Source organism: Centropristis striata, chromosome 18 (assembly GCF_030273125.1).
Source record: "Centropristis striata isolate RG_2023a ecotype Rhode Island chromosome 18, C.striata_1.0, whole genome shotgun sequence".
NCBI lineage: Eukaryota > Metazoa > Chordata > Actinopteri > Perciformes > Serranidae > Centropristis > Centropristis striata.
This window is the reverse complement of record NC_081534.1, coordinates 26,261,857-26,283,627: the sequence shown is the minus strand read 5'-3', so window position 1 is coordinate 26,283,627 and position 21,771 is coordinate 26,261,857. Positions and strand designations below refer to the sequence as shown.

Genomic DNA, 21,771 nt, shown 5'->3' with positions numbered 1-21,771 from the left:
ATCTTGTTTTTAGACACCCTTTTTTTGCAGTGTGAAAAGACTATTGTATTGAATGAAATCTAATTCAATATTTAAAGAATAATAAATGAATAAAAATTTTTATAAATATACAAAATAAGTAAATACATTAACCTAAATAAATATGGATATTAAATCCATAAATATAGCTTTTGGACGTGGTAAATATATATGGCTGTCAAATAAATAAATAACTAAATAAATATTGCTATGAAATAAATTTTGAAATAAATAAAATAAATGGGGCAATAAAAATAATAATAATAATAATAATAAAAAAAAAATATATACATATATATAAAAATGAGTCACTGTAGTTCAATAAATAAATAAATAAACAAGTAAATAATATGTTTTAAATTAAAAAAAATGTTTTAATAAGGTCTTCTTTGATTTATGTCAGGGAACCTTTATGTAATGATTTTTGAAGTTTAATTTTGTAATTCCACATTCATTTATTTCAGCTATATGTTCAAATAAAAGGTATTTCTGTCTAATTGCTGTTTTTATGTCCTTTAATTCACTGTGAAAGATATTACTTTGCTAGATATTACTAAATGTGACTGAAAACAAAAATGTTTAAAAGGTGCCATGTGAAGCTATCTTTAAAACAAACAAACATTTCTGTTTACATTCACTGTTTCTCACCAAATCATGTTGTCTGTATCCTTCGAGGTCTAGAAAATGTGTTGAATGTTTTTCCTCCCTCATAAAACATTCACAAAGCAGACTTTTGTTTACATCTTTGTTTGCCCGCTCAGACTCTTGTTCTTCACTTCACAACACTGCTCTGTAGTACTACAAGTGGTTTAAAAAACACTCCACTGAAACAAACATCATTGGAAACAAACCAGACTATTATCAACCACTTTTTCCCCCCAACTGCAATACAAATCACAGTTTTTAAATCTTCTGATCTTTATCCTCCTTTCCTCCTTCAGAGGGATGGCACCATGCAGTGAGAAGGGCACATGGCACACGTTAGGGCAAAGATCACCACAGGATCATTAATCACATTGTCATCCACTCACACACACACCGGGGTCGCTTGAGGTTAGTCCTGCTGGCCGTGCAAACGGATTGGGAAGCGAGTAGAGCGGGTGAGGGGGGAGGGAGGGGGTTTACAAGGTTCGAGGAGTGTTGTTTTAGGGTTTGCATTGAGGGATTTAGTGGCAGATCCTGAGAACAATTTGACAAGGAAAAAGGGGGAAAAGTTAGCATGGGAAGCGTGAAGAGGCCCAAGATAGAAAGTGACGGAGGGGAGAGAGAGAGGAGGGGACGGCAGGACAAACCTTGAGGTACTGAGATTTAAGTGTGTGTCCAAACGGAGCCGAGGCAGGGGGTCATTAGGATCCAGGTCAGGGGTCAGGGGTCAAAGAGGGTTGAAGAGGGATATACTGACATTAGGAACAAAAAAGGAAGGTGTGTGTGCATGTAAAAACACATCTGTATGTCTTCTGGCTGTAGAAGTGTGTGCATGTATAAAGGCCTAATGTACAGTACAGGCCAAAAGTTTGGACACACCCATCTCATTCAATGCGTTTTTCTTTATTTTCATGACTATTTACATTGTAGATTCTCACTGAAGGCATCAAAAATATGAATAAACACATATGGAATTATGTACTTAACAAAAAAAGTGTGAAATAACTGAAAACATGTCTTGTATTTTAGATTCCTCAAAGTAGCCACCCTTTGCTTACTAGAATATAAGACATGTTTTCAGTTATTTCACACTTTTTTGTTAAGTACATAATTCCACATGTGTTCATTAAAAGTTTTGATGAATTTACAATGTCAATAGTCATGAAAATAAAGGAAAAACATTGAATGAGAAGGTGTGTCCAAACTTTTGGCCTGTACTATATGTGCATTTGTGTATTCTTTCTGAATATATTTATATATAAATCTAGTTTCTGTGCACCTTCTTGAGTTTCTTGGTCTTGGCCTCCACCTCCTGCTGCAGAGAAGTGAACGTCTCTCTCAGCTCCAGCGTCTCTTCGTCCTGGGCCAACATCTGCTGCTGGATCTCCCTCTCGCTGCGCGTCTGAAAGCATTTATTAAACAGTTACCTTTCTGTTGTTCATCGCAATTAACAGATTTACATTAACTCTTAAGTTGTGTTGTTGAAAAGTGCAACTGAACTTATTTCATGCTGTAGTTGAAGCTTTTGTTGTAGCTTTTTGTTGAGGCCTACAGTTTAAAAAAAGAGCAGCATGCAGCATCAAAAGAACAACCACCAGAAGGCCCGCCACAGAAACACAAATGACATTAGGCACCGTTTTTGCTTTGAGTCTATGTTTTCAACTCACTCCTGCAAAAATGATGCATGGAGCAGAAAAACGTGAAGTGCTCAGCAAGAAAAAAAAGCAGAGAGCAATGAGTCTCACTCTCATTGAAAATAATCATAAAAAAGCCGCTCCAGGCTGCTAAAAACAGCTGTGCATAACTCCTTTCCACACATGATAAATTCTGTGCTTTATATGAATAAACACATGTGTTTACCTGCTCAGCGATCTCGTGCCTTTTCACCTCCAGCATCTTCTGCTGCTCGTTGGTGTGATCCATGATGTTCTTTCCACCGACCAGCAGTTTGCTCTCCATCGCCTGAGAAAAATAAAGAGAATATTTAGATTCATGTTAATGATAAAGAAGCTTTATTGCGTCGTTGTAGTAGCTACAGTGTGTGTAAATGAGCCAAACATCATGCTCTGTGCCCGTCCACACTTTTTGATTAAGGGTGGTTTATCGACATTATTTACCTTATTTTATTCACTTACTTAATTTTATTTATGTTGCTGAAAATGATTATTGTTTATAAGATTATTATAATTTATTTAATTTAACTATTATCAGATTTTTTTATCATCATTTATTTTGTCTTTGTTTTGTTTTAAATCTATTTTATGTCATTTTTAATCTAGCTTTTATTCAATAATTCTATTTTGTGCAATATTTATTTATTTTTTAAAATACAATACCTGGCAATGTGCAATATTTGTCCTTCAATGTGCAATATATTTATGGATAAACACTGTATAGCATCATATCTGCTTTGAAGACTGTGCACCTCACCTCCCTTTCTTGCCTATGTTTACATTATATCGTATATATTTTCTTTACATCTACTTGCCTATGTTTTATATTGTATATTTTTATATTTTATATATATTTTATTTATTGTTGCACTGCTTTTGGAATCAGCTTTTAAATCTCATTGTACATGCGTATAGTGACAATAAAGGCATTCTATTCTATTCTATTTTGTTTTTATAATTTGTAATATTTATTCATGTATATATATATTTCTTGTCATAGTTGTTAAAATACTTTCAGAAAAAAGTAATAATAATACAAAAAAGTTATGTTTTTACAGGAAAAACTGTTTGCAGAGAACTAGGATGCGGTATGTTTTGAGAAATAGATTTTTTAAAAGAATTTTAACATGTATAATTGATTAGAATCAGGTTCTATGAGATATTAATTTGGACTTTTGACTGATATTACATTGACATAAAAATCTAGTAACAAAGATGAACTGTAGCTGGCATTAATAACTGACTGAAAAAACAACAACAGAAAATGTCTAAAATTAACCTCACGGACAAAGATTGAGTGTCTTTAATGAGGTCAAACTAAGTTCAATTGGATGTCCAACAGTTCCTGAGAGTGTTTGTGTGTGTGTGTGTGTGTGTGTGTGTCTGCTGGTGCTGCAGTAAGGGCAGACATTGTGCTGATGAGGCAGACGGAGCTGGAAGTGAGCAGATTAACATCCAGGATGACACCATCACACAACCAGCTGAGCTCGACTGAAACCCTTCAGACATGAATCACAGTCAGAAGTGTCTGATAAACACTTTGGTCCAGACTGAAATATCTCCACAACTACTGGACGGATTGCTGTGAAATGTGGTACAGACATTCATGTTTCTCACAGGATGAATCCTACTGACTTTAGTGATCTCCTGACTTTTCATGTAGTGCAACCAGCTGGTCGAAGTTTTCTTATTTCTTGACATATCTAAACAAAAATGATAATGTCAAAAACAATGAAATGTAAAGACACCAGTGACTTTCTCTCAAACTGTAAACTCTCACAACAGTTGGAGCCAGAGTCTGCATAGTAGTGACAAAGAGTGGAGCCTGCAGTGTTGAGTTCCCGCCCAAACATCTGTCCATCCAATCGCCAGTCAATTACAGCTGTCAATCATGGCGCATTACAGCCCCATTTTCTAACATCAACTAAACTAATTAAATCCAAACTTATCTGACAAATTAATACAAAACATCAACGTGATAACAACTACCTTAAATGTGTTTGACCTCTACTTTGAGTTTTTGGTTTGGCTCATGTCCCATCCGCTAACATAGAGGGGGCGGGGTTTATAGCCTGTTCTGCAGCCTGCCATCAGGGGGCGATCCAACCAGTTTCTTCTATCTTTACAAAGAGTCTATTTTAGTGCAATTTTTGCTTTGTCAGTGTTAGCATGTTAGCATTATATCTAAATTTAGCACTCAATAAGCAAAAAAAGTATTTGGTATGTGAATAAAATTATTGTTTATGCCAGAAAAATAATTTCTAAACATTTTTTTACGATTTTAAACCACAAGTATGAAGGATTTTTTAGCATTTGTGAGATTTACTCTTTCTGCTTTCTAATTCTTATTTCTACCTTTTAAGAAAGAAAATCCAAGCTGCACATTTTATATCGTTAAGTGTGTGTGTGTGTGTGTGTGTGTGTGTGTGTGTGAGAGAGAGAGAGAAGAATCATTTCACGCCTCTGGGGTTTTAAAGCCTGAGGTCACAGTGATGCAATCTGAATCGTACGAAAACACACACATGCGATCACACACATGATATACGTCCTGAGGGCAGAAGTCTAGAATGAGCACAGAAGAAGAAGAAACAGAGAAGGAACAGGATAGGGAGGAAAGAAGAGAAGAAGAGAAAAGCAGAGGGTAAAGAGAGAAAGAAGGGGCCCAAGAAGGGCAAACAGGGGCCATGGACATTTTGTATTGGCCACATTCCAGTCTCAGGACTTTATACAAAAAGACAGTGTGTGTGTGTGTGTGTGTGTGTGTGCAGCCTATAGGTTCTTTATTACTCGCACAAAAACACACACTCAGACTCATACAGAGAGTACAGTGGAGTCCTTCAGAAAGGATGCGTCTGCAGCAGGTCTTTACAGAAAGACTCTTTGTTTCGAGCTGTCTTTGTGTTTTGTGTGTGTGTGTGTGTGTGTGTGTGTGTGTGTATGTGCTCTTTGTGTTTTGTCATATTCTTTCAGCTTCATTAAAGGGCTTATTCATGTCACAGGTTTTTTCTCTCATGCATCCCATGTCTCTTCCCCTCTGACAGGCTTGTTGAATCTTTTACATGCTCAATTTTATGACTTAAATAGACAATTTCACACTTTATATTTAACTGAAGTGCCTCACAGGCCACGAACAACATGCTATTATAGTGAAGGAAACACATATTTATGTTTTAACTCTGGTACTGGTACTCAGCTACTGTGAGTCCCACTGGGTTCACGGAACTGTGTCAAAACACCAATTACATCAATTCACAAATGCAGCAGCATCCAATTAAAATCAAACAATGTTCTGTTGCACTGTAAACATCCCCTTGTTATGCTAAAAACAGCTCGCTAGCGCTGAGTTCATACAAGAATACAAAGTCTCACTCTTTTTCTGTACTTGTTAAGTGCTAAAATAATGTGTTTTTTCCTAAATAAGAGTTTAGGAGCATCATGCTCTGACGAACGCTTCACGTCAGCAGTTTTATAATAACATTTATTGAAAAAAATAATGAAGACATGGGTTGTTTTTTTTTGCTTATTTTAACCACAGTAGCGTTCTCTTTTTTCCTGTTTGTTTGGGGGAAACAAACACTTCCCTTTCATTGTTACCGCTCGTTGCTTGTTAAAATCATGTGGTGCTCTTGTAGCTGCAGGAGTCGGATGCCACCTTGCCAAACAAGGATTTTTTGTTTTCATCACTGTAAATAAGTAAATATGTTTAGTGAACTCACTTCAACATTACAATAACCCAAACCATAACATATAATTTTAACTCTAACTTTTCACCCAATCTGAATATTATCTCACGATTGAATTCGTCAGCCGTTTAGCATCCCATAACTATGAGAAAGTTGGGGCCTTCTCCACCTTCTAACAGGTATAGCAGGTTGTTATGAGTTCATTCAATGGTTGGTCGCTCAATTGTTACATTTCACTTTAATTTTTTCAAGTTTAACGCTACAAAACTACTTCTCTAAGGTGAGGGCAAAAAAGTTCCTGGTTAGGTTTGATCAAAGACATTTTGAGACGTAAAGTAAATGCACCTAAATGAAGTCGTAACAAGGACGAATGACAAGCGCATTAATCACATGAACTCATTGTTATGAAGGCAATCACTCCAAGAGGACAATATTAAGCTGTAATTAATGCAAATCAATTACATGTTGATTTAGCTGCCCAATGTTTTGATTTTGAGACCTCAAGCAGCAGGATATAACATATTGCAAGATTAAACTACCATGAAGAAGTGTACCATGTGGTAATTTGAGTTCTCAGTCTGAAAAAAATGTACTTATTCACTGCAGTCATGGGGTCACAGGTTCCCACTACAGTGTCTTGTTTTTAATCTTCAGATCAAGCAGCTATTTCACACCTGAGCTGGTGTTACAGAGGTGAAGATGAAACGAAGACGGAGGGGAGGAGGAGGAGGAGGAGGAGTGATGACTCAGTGAGGAGTCCAAATGACCTTCAATCACATGAGAAACGACTCACTTGTCATTATTCCAGGAATCGTGGCAGCAGATTGATGTTCCAGTGTCTCACACACACTGACACACACACACAGACGCAGTCAGGATGTCTGATGATGTCTTAAGGTCAGAGTCGAGCTTCGGTTTCTTCATAATGTCACTGCTGTATCTACGTCTCAGTCCTCTGCAGATTTTGTCCTCACTCTGTCTCTGTTACTCATACGCTCGATCGATAAAGCAGATTTAATGTCTTACTGTGTGTGTGTGTGTGTGTGTGTGTGTGGTGTGTGTGTGTGTTTCAGTTACAACCAAGATTTTCAAAAAGGGTCTGGACGTTGTCTAAAATGTCAATTTAACAGAATGTGATGGGTAAGGGTTAGGTGGTGAATGGATCAAATAGTCCCCAGACTTTGACCCAAGAGACAGGTGTTCGTGTACGTTGTGAAACCAAAAATCAACGTTGTTATTTGGAGTCAACTTGCACAATGTGCGTCTGGTACTTAAGAGTTGTTTTTAAGCCAAACCCTGTTCTTTTACTCCAACCTTAGTAAGTTGTTTTACAGCTAAAAGTTTCCTTTGAACATTTTGAAGTTTATTTTGAAAAGCCACAATGCATGTAACTTGTGGAAACTGGCACACCATTCAAAACCAATGTCAAAGAATGCCTTGTGCGTCTGTATCAAAAGCCAAAGACTGTGATAAAGAGTTGGTATCTGTGATGCCCTATGTGGCATCCTCTGAGTGTGTCCTTTTCTCCTCCTCTCCTGGGTGTGGTCTACTTCTTCCTCCTCCTCTTCTCTGGGTGTTGTTTCTCTGTCTGCAGGTGTCTTCCATGATATTATTTTGGATTAGAGTATTTATGCCACTGCAGCCAGGTGCTCACTCTCTTCTGATCTCTCTCCGGTTCTGGCCTGTTCTGGGCTCCTCTGTCCCCAGTAAGGGTTGGTTTGGTTTAGTTTAGCTTGATGCTTTAGCTTGTCCTTTGCCTTTGTTCCACACTATCAACACTTGCACACTCACACTTCCCACTCACCCTACGCCACTGACACCACTGCTTCTACACACTCCATAACTTCAAATCCTTTACGATTGTTTAATTTGATTTAATAAAGACTTGTTTAAACCGATGTACATGGTGTGGACTCCATTTTTTGCCATGACTCTCAGAGCCAGGTCATGACAGTATCTGACAGGTTACAATGAGAAAGAAAAGCAAAGATTTTAGAATAACATCAGAGAACATTTTCAAAGTGGCGTGGACAAGTTGGTTTCTCGAAAATTTGTAGCTTGACCTTTAATTTTAAAGATATAATCGGCTTCATACAAGAACCACACGTACAATCAGAAAACCTATATAAATTATAGATGACAAAGTAAGAGCAATTTAGAATAGGTATCCATTAGTCTTCATTGTTTCTTGTATCCTATGTGATTCCTAATGTGAGCTTCTGAGCTGCAGAGTGCAGACATTTCTAAATGCATCACACTTTCCCTGGAGCGTGTGAGTGCCAGGCTGCATATTTGTGAGCGTTATGTATAATCTGCCCCATTAAGAGCGTGCTCAAATTCTTTTGGCTGTAACTGATCCATTTCCTGATGGGAAAAGTGAAGAGAATGGGAAGTGTTGCAGATTGAGCTGGCTCATCCGCATCAGCCAGCCAATCACAGCGAGGCCAGGGGCCTGGAGGGAGCGAGCGGGTTATAAATACAATGTGACGACAACCGCTCTCGTGTGCGCAGCTGAGAGACAAGAAGCATGCTGGGAAGAGACAGAGAGGCAGAAGAAGAAGGAGAAGAAGAAGAGGAGAGGGGAACGAAAGAAGATGCTGAACATTAAAGACAGACGTAGAAAAAAAAAGAAGAAAGGTCAGGACTCTGAGAATCTGCTTCACATCAGTTCTGATCGATGCGAAAACCACTTAAGGAGCCACGACTTAAAACCTAAAACCTTATTATCTTTCACTCACTGTCAGTCATCATCAAACACACGAGGGAGATCCAGTAACTGACATGCAACCAGCAGAGCACAACGTGAGACCAGAATCAACCTGAAAAACATACTTTTATCCTGCAAGAAGGGGAGGCGTTTTTATCTTAGGTGCAATGGATTCCCATCTTGCCAGAGTAGGACTGTCTGCTGCTAAAGTTCCACATTAGAAACGTTGTTCTGTACCTGAGTTTGTTCACACCATCATACATGACATGTGTATATGTTGTTGCTACAGTGTAGAAATTAAGTCAATAGCAAGATCTCAAGTCTGTGCAATGGAGTTAAGATTAAGATTTAGATTCCCTTATTAGTCCCATAATGGGGAAATTCAATTTGCATTTAACCCATCCTTTTTACACACCAGCTTAGGAGCAGTGAGCAGCACATTTATGTGCGCCAGGGAGCTGTGTGGGGGGTTACAACCCCGATTCCTAACCCCTGGGCCACGGACTGCCAAAGTGGACTAGGGATGTCATGACAACAGGTACCACGTCAATGCCTAGATTCTGACAACGTGACAGATCTTAGTACAGCAGGTAACGAAGGGAACCAAGGATGCCCGGTGTCAGTCTATGTCCCTCTAATTGGCTGCTGTAAGTCCACTGGATGACACGTACCCCACGCAGAGACAGGACTAAGCCATTAGTCCAGACTGTACTCGTGGGGACAGAGCCTTCTCTGTGGCGGCCCCAAAGCTGTGGAACAGCCTCTCCAGGTCAGAGCTGCACAGTCTGTTCAGCACTTTAAAACATTATAAAAAACCTATTTATTCTCCTTGGCGTTCAGTCCCAGCTAGGCAAGAATCCTTGTTTTTTTTACTTTTTTACTCTTTTTTTTATTTTATTTTTTTTATCTCTAACTCTGTTTTTAGATTGAGTTTTTACTACTATTTTATTGCTTTACTGTTTTTAGTATTTTATTGTTTTCATTGTTTTTTATTTATAACTATATTTGTGTATGTTTTTATTGTATTTTAATAACTGTACAGCATTTTGGTCAACTGAGGTTGTTTTTAATTGTGCTCTATAAATAAATTAACTTTGACTTGACATCAAAACCTCATTCGTGATCCTTTACGTACGAAAATATATACGTCCATTTCAAGCAATGTAACCCGTCACTGCCCACACTTCTGTGCATCTTTTATATGTTGGCATGGCAGGTCGGCAACGAATATGTATATATATATATATATATATATATATATATAGAGAGAGAGAGAGAGAGGGCAGAGCAGCTCAGTCTCGAAAGTTTCTAACAATTGCAAACATAGTGACAGTTGAGGAGGACATATTAATGTACCTCTTGAGGCAAAAGCAGAGGCAGCATTATGGACAGTGGTGGTCTGGGAGGCCATTAAATACATCTTAAGATGTGGACAGAAAATTTTCTTCATTTGTCATAGTTTTCCATTTACTTCCTTCTGTCCAGTGGTCGTGTCTTACATGAACTATTCAATACACTGCCCCCATAAGCTGTCAGAAAATGTGCAGAAATATGGATAGGAGGCCCTGTCAGTATCTAAAACTGAGCATAAAATAGCCCTGATCCAAACAGAACAGCACAATCACATTTCATTGGGCATGCACGTTTTTTTATTTTCTCAGACTAACAAACAGAGCAGCTAATATTGATAGCGAGAGCAACAAGTTAGCTGTTGTGTTGTCACTTTCCTTTCTTTCCTTTCACTATATTCTCACTGGTTGTGTGTGCAAGTCCCTGCTCTCTGTGACACACAGAGATCAAAAGGACAGAAAGGAAACTGACAACAAAACAAGACATACAGATGGAACTAAAGTTCTATGAATTCATAATGCCACTGGCAGTCAAAATAGATTGGTTTGGTTTGTTTTTTTACCTTGGCATCATATTTGGTACTGGGAATCATGGAATTTTATGAGTATTTGTATTAATTAAAAAATTTCTGGTATCAAAACGTCCTTAGAGACGACTACTTGTTTATATTTTGGAGACCATGCCAAGAACTGCCCTGCTGAGCAGCTCAGAGGACGAGATAGTCGAATTATTTCCTTATAAGGTAAACAGATATTTAACATCTTATTTGTGCGTTTAGACGTCTTTCTGTCTGTCTGTGTTTGTTTGTCTCCTTGTTTAAGAAAGGGTTCTGCTTTCCACACGGATCACATGAACGCACACACACACACACACTTGACATACAAACACACATGGACTCACACAGAGTTGATTCATCAATATTTCAGTGTTGCAGCCTCCCATGCTGAAAGATGGAGAGCAGCGATGAGCTCTTTCTGTTCATTAGCCAACACACACACACACACACACACACACACACACACACACACACACACACACACACACACACACAGGCCTCCCTCTCCATGTCCACAGTTTTCCTCCTCTAATGAGACAGGAAGTCAGCGGTATAAACAGGAAACAGTCATTCTATCCATGACGTGATGTATGTTTGTGTGTGTGTGTGTGTGTGTGTGTGTGTCGAGTACATTCAGCAGGCTTTAATGGACCTCTGCTGTATATTGTGGAAAGCTGACGTGTGTGTGTGTATGTGCATGTACTTATGTGTGTGTTTGTGGCGTACTGGGCATTGTTGTTGGCCGTGCGTTCTGATTGGCTGAACTTCAGCTGGCAGGATGCAGGAAAGACCTTAATGCAATTTCCTCCACTAACAAAACACAGCAATGACTGGCAGATGCATTCATGGCTAAAGTAGTATATATAATAGTATACAATAATTGGTTTTCCTCTGAAAGATTCAATTATCATCATGCTCCAGGCCGGAGTTCCCCTCCTTCTGTTCGACAATACAACTTCAGCGTTTGGCTTCTTACAAAAGAAAAGATCAAAAGAAATCGGAGAGAAATAAATAGCCGAGTGTTTCCCACACACAGACTTTATCTGGGCAGCTTGCCATGGAGGCTTTTTCTATTTTTATAAGTTTATTAGATTCACACTCTGGAGAGCTGCTAATATAATTTTCCCGTTACCATAAATAAGACTTAAAAATCTACAATTTGATTCAAATTTGCAAGTATTTGCTGTGATATTTTTAAGCAGCAAGCTTCAGACTTTTCATTTACGATGCATGAAATTGACCTATTTCTATCGTGTCTCTGTGGGATGATGTAAGAAAGGCATTCTCAGGAATGCAGGAAAACAACTGAAAGTGTTTTAATGGAAAGAACAATGTTTTTGATTAATTAACCGCTGAAATAAATGACACGGAAAACACAGTAAACAAGGTGGAGAAGAATACAATCTAAAATAAAGTTTGATAGAGAAACAAAGCAGTATTTCTTTAAGTTAAATTAAGATGGTTATTGTCAGTTAAATGAAGATGTATCAGATGTAAGTAAATGTAAAAAAAAATCTAAATGTAAGTAAGAAAATAAAAGCATGTTTCAGGGTCTAAAGTTTAGATATCTTTCAGTCATTTAAAGTCTTCTTAAAGAGACTACAGGTAATTAAAGAAAGAGATACAGACAGACAGAAATATATCCAAAGTGGAGTAGTGAGAGACAGTAAGAAGAAGTAAGACACTCCAGTTTTGACCCAGAAAAGTGGATCTAAGAATAGTCCTAGAGGGTCGGACACAGCAGCCTCCTTATGGGAAGCTGCTGCTTAGCATGAAGCTCTCGACAGCGACTGTACTGATACCTGACTGTTTCATAACGCCACCAGAGATACACTCAGCTCATGTACGTGTTAAGTCAGAAGATGGCAAAGTTAACAGAGCAACAACTGGAGTGTAAAGGTGATAAAACATCTGACATAAGAGAGACTTTGTGAGGGGACTTATTGAACTAGTACAACTGGCACAGCAAGATTATTGGGACATCTAAAAATATTGAAATGAGTTCTCCTTCACACGACAGAAAGTTGGCATGAAATACTTGGCTATCTTAACTGTTACAAATCCAAGTAAATCAAGAAATCACAACCAATGTATGGTGTGATAGCATTACATTCAGCTTAATATTTTAGTGTCATACCACTTATACTATACTGTGTATATCTCTGCATATATTTAATATATTTATTCAATGATGTTCATACGACTACATGCAACAACCTAATTAACCTATTTAATATGCTAAAATATTTTTCTCTCCAGTGTGCGATATCTGTAAAATGCAAAGTACTTTCAGGAAAACAAACAAACAAACACAAAAAAATATATTTATATAAAATACCAAATATCAGAAATGTATGTGTATCATGTGTATAGAATTAGATATATGTCATTGTTTATATTCTTTATTCTGTTTCCCATATCTTTGTGTCTGTATCTTGAGCTGCTGTGACAACTAAATTTCCCCACTGCGGGATAAATAAATTCATATCTTATCTAATCTTATCTCTATACTGTGATTCAACCAGAGGTCACAGCAGCATTATATATATAGTGGGGTCAAGTTTTTAAAAAATGCTCTCACTGCAATATAACGGCTGCTATTGCAACTAACATCATCACACAAGAATCAAATTGAGCTTATTGATTCCACAAGACACCCAACTTTACAGTGATGTAAAATGTATGCAATTTCAAGACTGTTTAGGGACCCCAGTATGCAGAAATATTCAAATACAGTAGGCTTTGTACTGCATGAAACTGCCCGCCTTTAATGATATCTTTGGGTGAGAGATCTGGGACCTTTGGTATTGGTACTTCAACTTAAATAAATGCTCTGAATACCCTAACCCCAACCCACCGATGCATGTAAATTAAAGCTGGTGGCACCCCCAGCAGAGCCGACAACAGCTGAACAACAGTTGCAGCAACATTACAGCACACAATCCACAGATGGAGCGCTGCACCTTGGAGGCCAGTTAGCTAACAGCACCCTGCAGAAACACCAGCTGACCCAACGTTGCTCCACAAGGCTGTTTCCTGACCTACTTACACGTGCTGTGTGTGGATGTATGTGTGGGTGAGAGAGCGGGAGGAAAAGGGAGAAGGCTTTCAATCTGATTTTTATCTATAATTGGTTATTTCTGAGCTCATGTTTCCAGCCAGGGTCTCTTGCTCGTTCTCCATCGGTCTCTCTGCCTAGCAACCCCACTCTTATTGGCTTTCGGAGCAGAGAAGAAAAATAGAACCTGCAGGCCCCGCGCTGTGATTGGTGGACTAATATCAGTGTTAGCCAATCAGAGGAAAGCTGGGCCGGGGCCGATTGATCAGACTGGAAATGCTGCAGCGTCACAATGCGTAAGAATAAGGAAGCTAAAAGATAAATTATGCAGAATGTTGTGTAATATATTATATGATTATATGACGTCATGTGAATATTGAATCAGTTGTCCTCTGAAATTTAAAGAAAAATACCCAGAGCAACAAAAAACACAAGAATTACACTTTTAAAACAGTTTTTAAGAGAAATAGGTGGGATTTAAAACATAAAAACCTACTGATTTTAGAGCATGAATTATGACAACAGCACCGAGCTGAAGTGTTCAAATAGACAAACAGTTCCTTGTATACACCTTAATCACATAAACCTGTCCTGTGACCAAAACACGTATCATGTGCCTGGTGATTCAGTTTTATCCCCCCAGTGTACACACTAAAAAGGGCTTCTTCTCTTCTTTTTTAAGGGTAGCGGTACTCCAAAAAGTTCTTTATTGTCAGCACATGCCATAAAAAGCATCTCTCAGCACTTTCATAATTTTCAAGCTGTGGTTCTTGTGATCCTCAAGACCATTCATTCCACTGAAGGTGCAAAACAGGGGTCACAAATAAAGCTTTCTGTTAAAAAAGAGTAGTTAATTTCCTGAAACAACTGTAAATTGTTGTTCTTCATGTAGTTCTACATGAAACTCTGTGAATTTCAATGCCTTCTCGAGGAACTTCCTCAGTATGACTGCAGCTATGGTGCTACTACTTTCATTGCAATAAACAAAGCAAGAGTATGCCGAAATAACTACATGCATATGTGCAGATGTGTAAAAAGTAAAAATTCATGTTTGTCAGATCTCTCTGCAAGAGATGCAATGAATTTCTCACTCACACTATTTGCGTCTTATGTAATTGCACCTCACAAAATTGGTGTGTTTTTTTAATTTTTGTGTTTGGTGTGAACACACTACGACAGCAGCAAGACAGTTCATCATAATTAAGGAACATGCCACACAGTTCAACTTTGTGTCTCACTGTTGTTGTTTTTTAAACAATTATACCACATCTAAGGCTTTGGATACACGGATAAGAGTCAAGATTTGTTGACAGTAAGAAAAACGCAAAATATCACCAGACTTGCATCTTGGAACAAACAAATTAGCTCCTATCTTGCATGACAAACATTGTTTTGTAGTCATGATGGTTTTCCCTCTGAACCAACAGAAAGAGGCCGATGCATCAAAGGCAGGAAATACTTCTTGTCCTCAATCATCTTCCTCCTCGGGGGAAGACAAGAAGGACTTTTGCTGATGCTGAATGCTGACATCACTCAGCAGCCTTACAGTCAGCATCACACGCACACAGACACATACACACACACACACAGCGGCAAATACCCTCTGAACTGTGCTGTGTGATCACAGAAGATTTTATACGATTCGGCACAAAACATCGTCAGCCCCATGGCGCTTTGGAGGACAACGTGATGGGAAGAAATACGAGATGCCTCGCACAGAAACATACAGAAAGCACTCAGCATCAGCATATACATTAGCTCTGTCTCATGGGATTTTCCCAGATCTCATAGCTTCTCTCACAACAAAGAAGAAGTGCCACATATGGAAGACGAGCGAAAAACTGCTAACACATCTCTTCAGTTTACTCTATGTTGGCACAAGTGCTGCTTACACGCTGCAATATTTTGGCCAATTTGGGGGATCCTAGACCTTTTCTTTGTGTGTATGCTGCAGTGTGCACTTTTTACATAAAATACATTGCAAATACAATACTACAGACTGTCAATTTGGCCTATAAGGTCATTTTTGCACAGTTGAAAATGATTGTTCGGCAATATATGCTGCATTTCTGAGAACAAATAGTAATTTTATGATTTTTCACCCAATTAAAGATATAAGAGAAAGGCACCTAACCAAAAAAAGGAAGATGCAACTGAGTATTGTCGTTTTGTATTATTTTTTATTTCTTTTAGATACAAGAATGTACGCATAATGAATAACAGAGAATGGTATTTGCCAAAGCATGATTTAAACAGCCATGTATCTACCATATTTCATCATTTTATTACCTCCTCCAAGGAAGTTGATTCAGGTTTTCTGCTTCTCAGCAGGATTTCTGAAAAACTACTGCCCTGATTTTTATAAAACTTGGAGGTAGGGGGGCAGATACACAAAATACTTTTCACTTTCATTAACAATGCAAGACAGAACATTTGTGCTGCATTCATTTGCTGTTGGAATAATCAGGAAAACATAGTTCCCAGCTAAAATGAATGGCTCTCTGCATTTTGTTGTCATGCTAATTAAAGTGTGGTTTAAATGCTCTGAGCAATAAAATACAACACATCTTCTTTGTAGCTCATGAACACGCCAGAGCCGGAAGAACGACTTCCCAACTCGGAAATGGGTCAATTTGAGGAGCATGTGAATGCACCATTGGCCTAAGTGCTGGTCTGCGCTCTCTGAGTGCCATTCTAGTTATAGTATGTTGTTTGTGTGTGCCATAAAATGTCGTGATCCAACAACAGTAGAACAAAATTCACACATTGTGATACACTGTGCATCAATATCAATATTATAAATATTCTCATATGATTTGATATTGATTATAACCATTTGGTGCAGCCCTACATGGAGGAAATCCATTGCAGAGGAGGTAAACAGATCGATGTTGTCAGCTTTAATAGACCAGAATGTAATGCAGCCAAAATGCATGCTGTGTTTCAAAATATGTGTTTAACTAGAACCTTTCCTCCACTGTGAAATCTCTCTCACTTATTATACAACCACCTACACAGACTGTACATTACACATCACATCTCTGCTCTAGGAGTTGTTAAAAGCACTCTGGTAGGTGGGAACACTAAACGTTTAAAGCAATACACTTCTGCTCCATAAATACACAGAGTTTATGACAGAAAAAAAGGGATTCTAGCAGGGATATAACCTCACACTTGCCTATTCTATTGTCCCCACACTCTCATTTCCTCACATTAGAGCCTCTGCAGCTCAGTAAGCCGATCCAGTCCTGTCCTGTGTTTGATGGCCCAGGCTGCTGCAGCTACAGTATTATATAGACAAGTCACTCAGTCATTCTGCATGGCCGACTTATTGACTGGATATGCACATGAATCAGAGCAAGTAATTAATGCAGCTCTGACTCAGTCTTTGATTGCTGCCTGTGTGCGTGTGAGGGGGGTAAAGTGGGAACTGACATTTTAAGCTACAATGGTCACCAGTTCCTGTCTGGACATATGAGACACCAGATCACGGAGAAAGGACAGCAGGGACAAAATGCCCAACTTAATCTGGCTCTCTTTGGGTTATCTGGTTTCATTGAGCCAAACATTCTTTATAACTTCATCTCACTTCATGGTTCTTGCATTGTCAAAAAAAGAATGGATGCATTATGGAAACACCTGTGCCGATTAAGTTCTGATGTAGCCAACACTTAACTCAGATGATGATCAGCTCTTTCCACTGTGGGTGTCTTCACAGTTTATATATTCATTTGTTTTTGTCTCAGTGTAGTATGAAACATGGCCAGTAGTGATTGACATAAAAGAATGATTAAACTCACCCAATTCTGTATAACACGTGGTTAATGTTGTGAAACAGAACGACTTGGTTAAGTTTAGGCAACAAAACGACTTCATTAGGTTTTGGTAAAAGGTCAGGGTTTGGGTTAAAGTAACTACTTTCTTATGTATCTACTGGATGCAGATACATAGGTGACGTTAATTAACTTGCGTTAACAACAACAACGTTGACTTTTGGTGTCACAGGCGACATGAACACTGGTCTCATGGATCAAAGCCCATCCACAATTACTACACCACTAGAGGACGCCGCCTAACAAAAAACATCAAAAGAGGTTAAGCAGCAACCACCAGGGCTAAAAATTAAGGCCAAAACTGCAAATCCTCGACTGGCCACTTGAGGCTGGCTCCATAAACGAGTCAATCCTTTATAGACCCCCCTCCCAGTTAAAATGCCCAAACTTTACACCAGAAATAAACCTGTCTACAGCCTGTTGAAAAAAACTGTTTTGGTCTCTAAAGCTTATTTCTCCCTTCATTATACTGTGAGATTGTAATAAAGTAATGCATAATTAAGGGCATGGCTGCTTTGAGTGACAGGCGGGTGACCTCACAGGTAGCTCGCTGCTGCATTCAGTTTGCCTCAGCTCACCACCACACCACCTTTTTACCCTTTTTTTGAAGAGGTACTGCCAAGATGGCTACAGACACACAAAGTTTTATACCTTATTCAGTCCATGGTCGCAATAAACTGTGCCTCCTGGCTCATGGTTACATGGGTTATCTTGGAACTTCAGTTCATTATTTTCCGTAGGTATAGGTATGAACAATGAATGAGTACAGCCTGCTCCTAATATCTGATATCAATACCTGATATGTTGCACTCACACACACACACACACACACACACTGAGATGTAATTAGATATGAAGCTCCCAGTGTCACTGTCCATAAAGTCTCTTAATAACAGATCATCAGATTATCACACATGATAATCCCACGGACCACATGTCCTTAATCTGACTTCCTGGAGTGTGTGTAAGTGGTAAGTGTGTATTTGTATTTCCAATTTAGTGAGGACCGCAACACATCAACCAACAGAGTGAGGACATTTTTGAGAAGTGAGAACATTTTGGCTGGTCCTCACTTCTTCAAAAACCTGTTTAAGGGTTAAGACTTGGTTTTAAAGTTACAATTAGGTTTAGGTTATTACTCGAATCAGGTATTCAGTTGTGATGGTTAATGTTACAGTAAGGGGCTTGGGAATGCATTATATCAATGTTAGTTCATCACAAAGAGATAAGTAGAAAGATATGTGTGTGTGTGTGTGTGTGTGTGTGTGTGTGTGTGTGTGTGTGTGTGTGTAAGAAAGAGAAAACTAAAACCCTGGTTCATTGAGAACATAAAGCTAAAAGTTTGCCTTTTGGCTGTTAAAACGACCTTAAGTGTCATTAAGATCATTTAGATTTTTTGATTTAGTGATGGCGGTTAACCGGCCTTCATGTAAAATCAGAGCAAAGCATTATGGGTAACTGTCTTTCATCTTCTTGTGTTTGTTTTTTCCAAATCTGTGTTTTTATGACATTTGAATGTTTATATGTTGATTGTGTCACAATGATTGACTGACTGGACTTACAGGTCTGAGCTCTCACCTTGTATTTGGCGGTCAGCTGCTCGGTGGCTTCCTGCTCCTTCCTCAGATCTCCCATCATCCTCTCCTTCTCTCCCAGGAGCCTCTGCTTCTCCTCAGCCAACATGAACTGATCTTCTCTGATGTCCTGTTTCTCCCTCTCCAACCGCTGCTCCTCCAGCTTCACGTAGTCCTCCGCCTCCTTCTCCACCCCCTCCCCTTCCCCCTCACCGTCCGTCTCCTCATCCCCGTCTCTCTCCCAGCCCTCGCCATCCACCTGCTCCTTCTTCTGTTTGCTCCTCCACTTCCTGTGGTTGAGCTGGGCCCTGAGGCGAGCGATCTCCATCTGGAACTCGCGCAGTAAAGCGTCCTTGGGGTCCTCGTTGACCCTGGGCTGGTTCTGGATGTTCTTGGCGCGGTTGGCGTAGCGGAGGGTGGTGAGGGTCTCGTCGTAGTGCAGCGAGGACGGGCCTAAGGTGGCAACCATGACAGTTTTTGCATTCCCGCCCAATGAGTCCTGCAACAACCGGGTCAGCTTGGAGTCCCGGTACGGCACATGGCCGCTGCGCCCATCGGCCAGTGCTGAGATCACGTTCCCCAGTGCTGACAAGGATAGGTTGATCTTGGCGGCCTCTTTCAGGCGCTCGCCCTGGACGCCTGTCTTGGCTTGGCGTTCGCTGCCAGCCAGATCCACCAGGTTGAGGCGTCCGACCCGGATGTGTTTCCTCCCATCTGGTCCGGGCTGGCTGCACTCCACTGTGATCAGGAACAGAGCGTGGGACCGAGACGAGTGTTCGTTCATGTCCGTCGCCCCGACCGCCCTCGCCTGGTTCCCCACGTTCATCACCTCCTCGATCTCCTTGATGCTCTTGCAGACACATGATGTGAGGTCGCGCACGTACACCCCAGACTCCGGACTCTCCCGGAGCTCCAGGGCTCTGGCGCTGCCGTGGTTGGGATCGAGAAGATCCCGAACCTCCTCCAAGTAGATTTCGAGGTAGGACGCCCGCACCAGATACTGCCTATCAGACTGGGAGCGGGAGATGTGCGTGAAGATGTGGTCGAACGCGTTGGGGATCACACCGCGTTTCTCTGGGTCCATCCACGCCCCCTGCATGGTGTACGTCTTCCCAGTTCCGGTTTGTCCATACGCAAATATGGTGCCATTGAACCCTGCCAGCACTGAATCTATCAGGGGCCGCACGCTCTCGTCGTACAGGTCTCGCTGTTTGGAGTTTGCATCATAAACAGCATCAAATGTGAATGTTTTCTGGGGCTCGCTGGCCGGTGCTCGAGGGTTTCTGAGGATCACCTGTCCGAGCCGCAGGTCCATCTGCACGATGCCCCCTGCAGGCCCATTGGACTCCTCTCTCTGGTTCAAAGGACGGCATCGAACTACCACCTTCACTGACTCGCTGCTCTTATTTTTTGACATGACTGCCTTTTTTTGTTGAAAGCAACAAAAGGACAAATTATATTAAATCACAACAGGCTGAAAATCTTACTGTTGCCTTTAATCAGCCTCCTGTCTGCCTGTGAATTGTGTAACCATTGATTCTTTTTAATCATTAATAACAAATTCAGTGTGGCTTCTTGGTTATATCATAAAGGACAATAGCTACAGTGTATAAGAACACCTTTAATTTCTAACACAAATGTTGCACTGCCACTGTGTCTATAAAGGCTAATCTCCTTTCCTTATTGTCTGTAATATTAGCTCACAGACGGTCAGCAGCTCTCGTCGGATCGACGCTCCATTGCAGATCCACATCCAGATTCACTCGGTGAATAAGAAAAAAATCCAACAATGCCGACAATCAAAACGTTCAACTCGGATATCACACTCATGTCGTCCCGGCAGATCCGCTACACACCGCCGGCTCGCATCCTCCGGTCCTCCCCGCTCACTGATGCTCCGAGGTCGGTTTGCGGCTCTCGGTCTGTGCGGAGAGACGGAGAGCTCCCCTCCGGTACCACACACACATATGATACACACACACGTACACACACGGTCATTCAAACACCACACCCCACATCACTGCGGAGTGGAACAAAGGATCACGGGAAATTGAGTTTTGTCTCACTGTTGAGTTGATCCCTGTCCAAGACTGCCACCAACTCCTCACATCGACACACTGTTGTTCAATTTACAACTAGTAACATTTGTGTATTTTTTATAGTTTTAAATAATAAAACTATTAATGCTCACACAACTGGAGACATTTATTCATAATTACATTACAATACAGTTTAAAACAGTAAATAAGCCTATATTTGCTCTTTATTTTCGTTTTTATTGTTGCTACATATTCTATATAAGCTATATAGATGGAGATATATATACATTGTGCACACGCTATATAATATAGCGTGTGCACAATGTATTTATGTATATATATATATATATATATATATATATATATATATATATATATATACAAATAATAACATAACAATAAGAATAATTAAAAGTTAAAAGTGTTGACTTGAAACAAAGTTTAAACTGGATAGACTTTTTTCTTCAACTTACAACTGTAATTGGAAAATGTGTTTCTTTTAAAGATTATGAAAACATTCCTGCATAGATGCTCCAACTATTTGAGACATTTATTCATAATTAAAGTTTTGTTACGTGTGTTATGTTATTTGCTCTTTACATTGCTTTAGATATTGAAACATATTATCTATGTTT

The 21,771-nt window shown here is 39.7% G+C and overlaps 1 protein-coding gene across 1 annotated transcript in view; it reads right to left on the bottom strand.

Annotated features, from left to right (window-relative positions):
* Positions 1 to 21,053, bottom strand: part of LOC131990870 (kinesin-like protein KIF3C) — a 28,011-nt gene extending 6,958 nt beyond the window's left edge. The window contains exons 1-3 of the mRNA XM_059356063.1: positions 19,102 to 21,053; positions 2,524 to 2,625; positions 1,943 to 2,065 (exon numbers count right to left, since the gene is read on the bottom strand). Coding sequence (XP_059212046.1) covers positions 1,943 to 2,065; positions 2,524 to 2,625; positions 19,102 to 20,514 — 1,638 coding nt within the window. The 5' untranslated portion in view covers positions 20,515 to 21,053. The remainder of the gene's footprint in view (positions 1 to 1,942; positions 2,066 to 2,523; positions 2,626 to 19,101) is intronic.
* Positions 21,054 to 21,771: the final 718 nt, after the last annotated feature.